The sequence below is a fragment of the Leptopilina boulardi genome, unplaced genomic scaffold (genome assembly GCF_019393585.1).
Source record: "Leptopilina boulardi isolate dan_hultmark-lab unplaced genomic scaffold, ZJU_Lbou_2.1 LbouV2_341, whole genome shotgun sequence".
NCBI lineage: Eukaryota > Metazoa > Arthropoda > Insecta > Hymenoptera > Figitidae > Leptopilina > Leptopilina boulardi.
In genome coordinates this window covers 266,977-278,382 of record NW_026137909.1, presented here as the reverse complement: position 1 = coordinate 278,382, position 11,406 = coordinate 266,977, and the positions used below count along the sequence as shown (strand labels likewise).

General features: G+C 23.1%; 1 protein-coding gene across 3 annotated transcripts; it reads left to right on the top strand.

Annotated features, from left to right (window-relative positions):
- The first annotated feature begins 3,153 nt into the window (after positions 1-3,153).
- Positions 3,154-10,442, top strand: LOC127285824 (bromodomain-containing protein DDB_G0280777-like). Of its 3 annotated transcripts, none has more exons than XM_051312014.1 (5): positions 3,154-3,302; positions 5,351-5,400; positions 5,564-5,692; positions 5,846-6,310; positions 8,898-10,442. In XM_051312014.1, the coding sequence occupies exons 2-5, from the start codon at positions 5,359-5,361 to the stop codon at positions 9,138-9,140; spliced, it is 879 nt and encodes a 292-aa protein (XP_051167971.1). In that variant the 5' UTR covers positions 3,154-3,302; positions 5,351-5,358; the 3' UTR covers positions 9,141-10,442. The 3 variants fall into 3 exon arrangements, with proteins under 3 accessions (XP_051167971.1, XP_051167969.1, XP_051167968.1); XM_051312012.1 differs by having other exon boundaries at positions 3,155-3,302; positions 5,843-6,310; positions 8,901-10,442; XM_051312011.1 differs by having other exon boundaries at positions 3,159-3,302; positions 5,843-6,310.
- The last annotated feature ends 964 nt before the right edge of the window (positions 10,443-11,406 follow it).

Genomic DNA, 11,406 nt, shown 5'->3' with positions numbered 1-11,406 from the left:
AATTTCTAATTATTTAGAATTTTTATTAAAATTTCATGGAAATCAATCATTTTTCAATTTATCAAAAATTTGTCGAGTCTTTTAAAATTATCCTAAAATTGAAAAACAAAACTATTATTCTCAAATAATTTCACAACTTTCGAATTATCCAGGTGGAAAAGTTAACACTGCTAACGTTAAAAAATGGTGCAGAATTTTTTTGGATTCTAACGTTAGCAAACATTAGCCTAACGTCAGTTTAACGTTAGTTGAGGTTATGTTATTCAGTGATCACGTGACCCATATACTTTACTATGGAAATACGTCACACAGAATAACATGACCTTAACGTTAATTTTTCCACCTGGGTATTTTAATATTTTTTTAACGTTTATAATTAAAAATCTACAAAACTTATTTGATAATATTTTTAAAGGAAATTATTTATTACAATATTTAGAAAGTTTTAAAATATTTTTATATATATTTTTTTTAGAAATAAATGAAAAAAACATCATTTTTATTCCTCCTTACAAGTTTGGTACAAAATTCTTAGTCATTTGTTTTAGAACAAAAGAAATATATATCTACATAATCCATGGAGTAAATCCAGCTTACTAATTTGAAATAGTCAAAAATACGACTTACTAGAATTAGTATTTTTTTTATTATAAATTAGACAATACTGTTACTAATTCAATTGGTAAACGAATCCGCACTCTTTTATTAGTAGAAGACTACTAATTTGGATTTAAAGAGTTCTAGCAAAATTGAAAAGTTTCATTTTAATTACCATAAATTAATCTTTAAATCTGAATTAGTAGTTTTATACTAATGAAAAAATGCGGATTCGTTCACTAATTGAATTAGAAATAGATTTGATCAATTTTTATTAAAAAACTACCAATTGTTAGTTAAAAACTACTAATTAACAGGGTGTCTCAATCTTTGAGAAAATTTCAATTCATTTAGAAATTTTCTCAATAAAATTCTTTAAATTATTTATAAAAATTTGAATAATTGAATTGGAAATCCTTCAAAAACAATGTTTCCGAATTTTAATAAACTTATTGAAATCTTCAAAAAATTTTAATTTTGTGTTTAATCAATAAATTGTATTATTTTAAGAAAAATTTAACAAAATTCTCATTAAGGTTATGTTATACAGTGGTCACGTGCTCCATATACTTTACTATTGAAATACGTCACACTGAATAACATGACCTTAATAATAAAATTATTTAAATGTCCAAGTATCTATAAACAATTGAAATAACGGCATTTATTCTAGATAAGAACCAGTAATCGTTTAATTAGCTATAATTAATATTTAATAGTTTAAATAAATCAGTATGAATATAAAATTTGTAATATACATAAATATATTCACAATATTATGAACTCTTTATACCTATGTAATTAAACAATGAATTAATTATTATCCATTGATCTACAATAGATTCCGATCGAGTACAGGCGCCTTAATCTTATTTTATCAATCTTGAGAAAATTTCACAAAATTCCAATCGATTTAGTAATTTTTTAAATAAAATTCTTTAAAAAATTCAGAAATATTTAAACCATAGAGTTAAAATTCGTTCTAAGTACAATGTTTTCAGAATTACAATAAAAGTATTTAAAACTTGAGACATTATTAATATTAGTATTTAACAAATTCTATCAATCATAGGAAATTTAACAAAATTTCAATCAATTTAGTAACTATTCAATAAAATTATTTAAATACTCAAGTATCTTCAAACAATTGAAATAAAATTCCTTCGAAATCCAATGTGATCAGAATTTTAATTATATTATATAAAACTAGAACAATTTTTAAAATTAGTAATAAACATAATGTATCAATCCTGAGAAAATTTTAATTAATGTAGTATTTTTTTAAACAAAATTCTATTTAAAAAATCAGAAATATTCAAACAATTGCATTAAAGTATCTTCCAAAAATAATATGTTTAGAAGTATAATAAAAGAATTAAAGGACATATTATTCAATAACATAACCTTAAAGCTTAAATAATTTTTAATATTAGTTTTTAACAAATTGTATCAAAGAAAAAGTAATTTTTTAATAAGATTATTTAAATATTCAAGTATCTTTGAACAATTGAATATAAATTTCTTGGATGTTAAAACTTGAATAGATTTTAAAATAACATTTTTAATTATTATTAATCTCTTCACAGAAATTGATGTTTTCAAAATTTTAGGTTTTCCAAAATTAATAATTATTTTTGAAAATTTGAATTTTTCAAACTAAAGTTTTCATTAGTTAAATAAGATCAATTATACAATGTAATTAATTAATTAAGTAATTTTTCAATTTAATTGAATTCAATGAATTATTATGAATTATTATTTATGATTTTGAATAAAATTAACCTGAAAAGAGTTATTCTAGAATTAAATTTAAAATCATTTTTATTATTTACTGATATAAGTAAAATTCAAGACATTTTTTAAATTGATTGGGATTAAAAAAATTTCTAGATGAAAGTAAAAATCAAAGGAAGTAATTAAATTTGTTTTTCAAAATATTGCCTATTTACAAGTTAAGAATTTAAAAAATTATTAAAGAAATTAATAAATTTATTTACCTTAATCTTGCCAATTTATTCATTGACATTCTTCTTCCACTAGTCCTGTATTTGCCACTGTGCCTCTTATAGGATTTATTTAATTCTTCACATTTTTTCTCTAGTCTAACACTTTTTTCCTCCAGTCCTTCGCTTTTTTTCTCCTGTCCATTAATTTTTTCCAACACTTTTTCACTTAATTTCTCCATTTCAATTTAAATATTTTTACAGGATTAAAAACACTAACCCACTATTCAAATCTCCTGTCCTGTCGTCACTATCAAAATTTCACTATTTACGAAAATAGTAAAATAAAAAATTTGGTTAAAACGTGCTGAATATAAAACGGTAACACTTCTAATATAGGTATATTAGATGCACGACCGTACGTTGAAGCAGTTTTGCGATCCGAACTTGTCTCAACGCACAAACACTCAAAACAAATCCGAGCCGGCTTCTGTTTACATTCAGCGTATCGTTCCTATGTTTTTCCTTTGCCTGTGTTCTACAGCGGCACGCGCGACCACTAATCCAAACATACCTGTGTCTATGTGATACATCTTTCCGGTTATTATTCAAATTTAGCGCAGTGGCGCTAGTGTAAAAATTACTACATCTTTATAGCCAAGCAGTGTAGCCACGCGATTACCATCTCCTTTTCGGCGTTTGTCTCGTGGTAAATAGAAGGAAAAGTGTCTCTATTCATCCAAACTGATCTCAATAAATTTGGTAAGTATATTTAAATATTTTGTTTTATTCATAATCAATGTGACTACATTGATTATGCATTATGTATATTATACTAATTTCTTAAATAATCCCCGAAAAATATTCATCAACAATTAGTGTCGACACCATTAAAATGGAAATAATAGAATGTTTTTTCTCTACTGCAATTCCACGTAAATGAATTATTTCTTTAAATTTTTCTTATGTTGTTTGTCATCTAATTACTTTTATTTCTAAATTGAAGTGAGGATATTATTTCTTTTTTTTCCATTTAATATTTTTTCCCGTTATTTATTTAAATGCAGATCCAATTTTTCGTGAATGCTATATTATTTTTTCATTTTACAAATAACAGGCTTCTCACTCATCTACTAAAACCTACAATTCACTACTTTTTCTTACGATTTGCTACTATTTGGATACTTTTGTTTAGTATTGTGACACTAAAGGCTACTGTTTCCTTTTCTCAGAATTTACACTACTTTTAATTAGATAATAATTGAAAAAAAATTATTCTTAAAAATTGCAATAAAATTATTTGAAACGATTCAGTTAATTTTAAAAAGTGAGAGAACATTTTTCACAAGAATTACATTTTATTTTTCTGATTATGAAATTTTTCCCTAAAATTCAATTATTTTCAATAACTTTTCACAAAAATTCAGTTATATGAGAAACAATTTTTTGGAAGAAATTAATTATTCTCAAAAATTTTCACGAAAATCACCAAAGGAAATCAATTATTTTTAATAATATTGATCAAAATTGTTTATAAAAATTTATCTCTTTTCAAAACAATATTGTAATTATTTTTTCTCAAAGAAGTTTGATTATTTACAAAATTTTTGATAAAAAATACAATTGAAAAAATGATATATAAAATTCTTCACAAGAAATCAATTATTTTCACAAATAAAATTAAATAAGAAATTTTTTTCCACAATTCAATGAATTTCGAAATTGTTAATAAAAGTCGTTGCAAGAGTTTAATTTATTTTCATAACTAATAAAATTTTTTTCTGGAATTCAATTGTTTTTAAAAGTTTCAATATAATTCGTTGTTCGAATTCAATTATTTTTATAAAAAATTATAAATGTTATAAAATTTTTTTTAAAAATTTAAGAAAATTGTTTTTAAAAATGCAATAATTTTGATAAATAATAAAATTCTTCGCAGGATTTCAATTATTTTCAATACGATTTTTATTAAATTACTCGAAAAAGCAATAATTTATCAAAATTATGAAAATTTGTTGAAAAAGTTCATGAATTAAGACTTTCAAATAAAAATGGAATATTAGAAGCTTTATATTTGTATGAAGGGCTGATAGTTAAAGTGGTTTAAAAAAACATTGGGAGGAAAAGTGACATAGGAGCAAAAACGTGTTCAAATGATTCGTGTAATTTATTAATGAATTAATTATATTATCGATTAAAAAATATTAATTATAATAAAATAAGCCTTTTTTTACTAATGTTTATATATTTTAATCGACAATATAATGAATTTATTAATAAATTACACGATTCATTTTAATCCGTTTTTGCTCCCATTCTTATTTTAGATCACTTTTACTATCAGCCCCTCATATAGAAGTGAGTTGAATTTCAAGAAAGTATTTAAAATATTAATTCCCGGGAAAAATAAACAATTATTTAAATATTTATTTAACAAAAATTATTCAAGTTTTAGACTTTTTTGAAGATTGTTGGATTCTCGCAAATAATTTTAAATAATTAAACTTCCAATTAATTAATTCTACATTTTTTGTCAAATTTTATTGAAATCATTTTTAAAGTTTAATAAATGTATTCTTATATTTAAAAGCTATTTTCAAATACAATTATTTTTTAAATGCTAACTGAAAATTTGGAAAATAATTGTATTTTAGAAAAATTTAAAAGTATAGCTATTATCAGAGTTGCGTTCATGTAACTTTCACTTTCATCCAAAAAATTTTAACTTTTAATTCTGCACAAAAATTCTATTTTTAAGTGAAATTGAAAATTTTTTGAGTGTAAATAAAAAAATTATTTTTTTATTGCAGAATAAATCATGGGAAGAAATTCTTCTGGGAAGACTACGGTACCTAAAGTAGTAAGTTAATTCTTTTAGATATAGAGCTCAGCTCTGCAAATCGTAAGAGTGATTTTCACATAAAAATTGTTATTGAAAATGACTCTTACGATTTTCAAAGTTGAGCCTTTTTCGAAATTCATGATTCAATCGTTTTTACTATTAAAAACATTTTTCATTTCAGACAGATCAAACATCGCAGCAGAAACAACAACAGACACAGGAGACAGAGCAACAACAGCAGTTACAACAGCAACAGCAGTTACAACATCAGCAGCAGTTACAACAACAACAGCAGTTACAACAACAACAGGTATTTATTTTTAATATTTAATTAAATGATTAATTTAAAATTATTAATTAATTATTTAATTAAATATCAAAAATTTAATTATATTTTTAATTTTAATCCAATAATATTTAATTTAATAATATTTTAAATATTAATAAATAAAAAAACCAGCAGGCACAACAACAGCAGACACAACAACAACCGCAGCTGCAACAACAACAGTTTCACCATCAAAATTTTCATCCGCAGCAATCTCACCATATTACTCAACAGCAACATTTTCAACAACAGCAACATTTTCAACAACAGCAACAGTTGCAACAACAACAGCAACAATTGCAGCTGCAACAGCAATTCCAACAGCAAGTGGAGCAGCAGCAGTTGTTACAGCAGAAGATCGAAGCGCACCAACAGCAACTACGGCAGCAGCAGGAGCGCTTCGATCAGCAGAAGCTGCAATGGGAAGAAGAGCAAAACAATATTGCACTGCCTCAACCAGCAGCGCAATCCAGCTCAACTTCACAAGCGCATCCAATCTCACAAACAGTCCCACCAAACAAACCTCAAACATCGAGACCTGTATATTCCGGGTACGATTACTCCAGGCAGGAACAATCACAAAAAAGGGACAATTCAAATGTGAGTGATTATTATTAAAGTTCCTTTTAAGTTAAATGAAAGCAAATTATATACCAGGCTTCGCACTTATCTACTAAAACTTACTATTTACTTCTTTTTTTAACGATTTACTACTATTTAGATATTTGGTTTAGATTTATGAACTAAAAGTTACTTTTTTCAATTTTTTTAGAAGTTACACTACTTTAAATCAGCTACTAACTGAAATGAAACAATTATTCTCAAAAATTGTAATACAGTTATTTAAAAAGGTTAAATTACTTTCAAATCTTTTAAGAAAAGTATTTGTGGAAATTCAACTGTTTTCACAAATAATAAAATTCTTTGCGGGAAATGAACTATTTTCAAAAATATTAATGAGATTCGTCGCAAGAATTCTATTATTTTAATAAATAATAAAATTCCCCGCTGGATTTCAATTATCTTCAAAATTATTGATAAAAGTCGTTAAAAGAATTCACTTATTTTAACAAATAATAAAATTTTTCACAGGAATTGAATTTTTCACAAGAACTTTTATTAAAATTCGTTGAGAGAATTCAATTTTTTCTTAAAATATTAATAAGGGGCCATTCAAGTATTACGTAAGTCCTTGAGAGCAAGGGGGATCTAGCTGTTGCTTATAGTTAATAGAAAAAATGGCGCTAATGTATGTAAAGTATTTTACTAGGGGGGAGGGGGGGAAACTTAAAAAATGTGCTTACGTAATACTTGAATGGCCCCTAAGATTCGTCACAAGAATTCTATTATTTTAATAAATAAAAAAATTCTTTGCTGGATTTCAATCATTTTCAAAGATATTCATAAACGTCGTTGAAAGAATTCATTTATTTTCACAAATGATACAATTTTTCTCAGGAAGGGAATTATTTTAAAGAATTTTTATTAAAATTCGTTGCAAGGAATTCAACTGTTATCATGAGCCAAAAGTTTTGAACGTTCAAATGAACGAAATTTTTTTTCAATCTATAAATTATTAAAAATTATGATGGCATTGTAAAATAAAACAGTAAATTAAACAATTATTAAATTAAATAAATAATAATAAATAAATAAATAATTAAATTAAATAGTTGCAAAAAAAAATTTCGTTCATATGAACGTTCAAAACTTTTGGCTCATCTGTTATCAAAAATATTAATGAAATTCGTTGCAAGAATTTAATTGTTTTTAAAAATATTACAATTATTTGAATGATTTTAATTATTCTTAATACAATTTTTAATAAACTCCTCGATAAATGAAATTATTCTTGAAAACTTTATGAATTTTTTTTCAAAGAATTCAACTATTTACAAAGATTTTGATAAAATAGTTAATGAGAATTCAATTTTTAGAAATAATCAATGATTCAATCAATTTTTTATTTTTGAATTTAAATAATTTAATTCTCGTATAACATTCTAACAAGAATTATTTTGAAATGAACTTCAGATTATAGTTTAGATAATAAATATCAGAAGTGTTATAGTATACATTTTTATAAATAATTAAAATCCAAAAGACTAAAGTCTTTTGGAATTTAATTGTTTGCCTTTAAAAATTGCAATTGTTGTAGATTTAAATATTATTAATTTAAATATTTATTATAAATAATTTATTATTATTTATTATTTTCCAAAAAAATTAATAAAGTTTTACATATAATTTTAGTTAAAAATTTTAAATAAATGAGTGAATTCTAAAAAAATAACAGTTACTTTTAGAAATAATTAAATTTTAAAAAGGTTTTATAAATTTATTGAATATAAAATATTCAGATTTTTAATAATTTAATTTAATAATGAAGACAAAATTTTTGTTTTTGAATACTTGTATTTAAGTTTTTATGAAGAATGTTAAATTCTTTAAATGATTGAAATAGATCTAATTAAATTACCAGTTAATTTGAAATTTTTTTAAATTTGATTGTAATAGTATTTTTTGTTTTAATAAATTTTGCTTTTTAACTTTTAAAAATTATTTTTATATATAATCGTATTTTTGAAGAATTGTAATTAAAAATTTGGAAAATAATTGAGTTTAATGTAAATTTAGTATTGAAATTACTTATTAGGATAAGAAAGATATTTATTAATATTTTATTATTTATTATTATTTTATTACTTATTATTATTTTATTATAATTATATTATTATTTTATTTTTATTATTATTTTTATATATATTATATTATATATATATATTATTATATTATAATATTTATTAATATTTTTTATGGAAATAAGTAAAAAGTCAGGGAATTAATGAATCAAAATTTTGTGAATCGACTAAAACGAGTTTTTTACATTCTATTCAATTATGCCATAGTTTATTTTTACTACTTTTTCAGTCTCAAAGTTACTTTTTGATATGTATCGAGTGCGAAGCCTGATTTACATATAATTAGATATTTGTAATTAATTAAAATTTTTGGGTTGTCACAAAAAATTGATTCCATTTTTAAACTGTATCAAGATAATTTAAATATTATCATAAAATTGTTTTCAAAGTAATTTTTTGAATAATGAAAAAAAATAATAAAAATAAATTTCTATGCAAAGCTTTGGCATTCCAAATAATAATGACTTTTATTTATTCTTTTACAGAAGGTATGGAATTTAGAAAAAAGGGTGAATGAGCTGGAGAAGAGTTTGCGAAGACTAAAAATGGATTTTAGACAAATGGAAAGAGATAGAGAGGAAGATAGAGAACGAGAGAGAGCAAGGGAAAGAGCAAGAGAACAAGAAAGAACAATAGAACGAGAGAGAGAAGAAGAAAGAGCCAGAGAAAGAGAAGAAGAAAGAGCCAGAGAAAGAGAAAGGGAGAAAAAGAAAATGAGAAAATATTAAATTAACATTCTTCTTCTTATTATTATTTACATCACACGGATTGATAGTTCATCCACACACAGCCGCGAAAAATCCCTCTGCAAGTTGAAATAAACTTGACCACAATCTTCTGAATTTGTAGTTCCAAAGCTCATGAAACTAAAATCAAATCTTTAAATGTACGCAGTTTTATAAAGTTGTGTGTAAAAGTTGCATAAAAGTTTAAAATTTTGAAAAAAATGTCAAGTTTTCAAACTTTTGCAACTTTTTTCCAACTTTCTCTGTTTGTTATAAAAATTTATTAGAAATTAAAATTTTTTTTAAACATTTATGCAATTTTAATAAACTTCTTCGTTCAATATTGAAAGACTGCGAACATTTAAAGATTTATTTCTAGTTTCACGAGCTTCTGAACTAAAGATTCCAAAGGTTATCTTCACTTTAAAGAAGTATCCGACAAAGAATCGGAAGAAAAGATAGTCTAATGTCATAATTAAAATAAACAAAAAAAATTTTTTTATACAAACGACAATTAAAAATTGCATTGTATATTTATCAATATTACATCTCTCATTGTGTCAAACCTGTTCTGTTTTCTGTAAAATTCCTTTTTTTACACGAGACATGTAACATTTAAGCAAATTATATTATATATATGAAGAAGTTAAATTGATTTGTACATTTTATTCACTAGAAGCATAAAGAAATTAATTTTCAATATTTTAAACAATTAAAAGTTGCATTTGAATAAAATTCATAATTTTCTGTCAACAAGAACAAAAAATATTTCTTACTTACAGAACATTACAATTTCTATTCAAATGCAACTTTAAATTGTTTAAAATGGTCGAAATTAAATTCATCACGCTTCCACCATAACAAATTTCAAATGCAATGAATCTTTTTCTATCAATATTATATATAAATATACCAATTATGACATTAGACTAACTTTTCTTTTTATTGTATGTGAGATTCCTTTTTAATTTTAACTTCCATCAAATTTTTGGTTCTGTGTGAGATAATTTTTCATATCGCACTCTGTAAATCTGAATCACTGAAATTCACTTGTATACTTTAAATATACCAACTCACTGATTTCTCATTGCATTTTAACTAATTTTCAGTTAATAATTACTGGTAATTCAGTGATTTGGTATACTTATAACTGTAAACCCAGTGAATTTCAATTATTATAATTTAGTGTGGAAGGTCTTAGAACCTAATTTCTATACATTTCTAAGAATAATTTTTCCTTTTTTTCTTTCAATTAAAATAAAAAAAACACTTTTTATACAAATGACAATTAAAAATTGCATTGTATATTTATCAATATTGCATCTCTCATTGTGTTGAACTGATCTGTTTCCTGTAACATTCCTTTTTTTACACTAGACATGTAACATTTAAGCAAATATATTTTTTTAATGTAAAATATCCTTGTTTTCTTATTCTCGATATTGAATTCGAACCCGAAATTACTTGACAGACAGACAGACAGACAGACAATTAAAAATCTTTTAGAATCTAATTATTTCTAAAAATTAATACCATAACGCATGTAATATTTGTATAAAATGTTATTTGAAATCCATTTCTAACTAAATTGTTGTTAGAAAGTTCTATAATTGAATCATTGATTTTTTCTTGTAATTGAATTCTTATAAAGTATTTTATGAAAATTTTTAAAAATAATTAAATTCTTTCAAACAATTTTGATAAGATTTTTAAGAATAATTACATTTTTCGTCAAGTTTATTAGAAATTGTATTAAAAATTATTAAAATCCTGCAAAGAATTTATCATTTATGAAAATAATTGAATTCCTGCAACGAAATTTATTAATGTTTTGGAAAATACTTGAATTCTTGTGAAAAATGTTATTATTCATGAAAATAATTGAATTCTTCAAACGAATTTTATTAGTTTTTTAAAATAATTGAATTCATGGGAAAAATTTTACAATTTATGAAAATAATTGAATTCTTGAAACACATTTCATTAATATTTTAGAAAATAATTAAAACTCAGCGAAAAATTTTATTATTTATTTAAATAATTGAATTGTTTCAACGAATTTCATGAATATTTTTGAAAATATTTGAATTTCTTGCAAAATGTTTTATTATTTATGAAATTAATTTAATTCATGAAACACATTTTATTAATATTTTTGAAAATAATTGAAACGCAGCGAAGAATTTTAGTATTTATTAAAATAATGGAATTCTTGCAACGAATTTTATAAAATATTCTTGAAAATATTTAAATTTCTTGCAAACAAATT

Bases quoted from the DNA above. Each gene is read 5' to 3' on its own strand.
- LOC127285824 (XM_051312011.1), top strand. From the start codon at position 5,359: ATGGGAAGAAATTCTTCTGGGAAGACTACGGTACCTAAAGTA. The intron at 5,401-5,563 runs GTAAGTTAATTC...TTTTCATTTCAG, and splicing joins AGACTACGGTACCTAAAGTA to ACAGATCAAACATCGCAGCA. The intron at 5,693-5,842 runs GTATTTATTTTT...TAAAAAAACCAG, and splicing joins AGCAGTTACAACAACAACAG to CAGGCACAACAACAGCAGAC.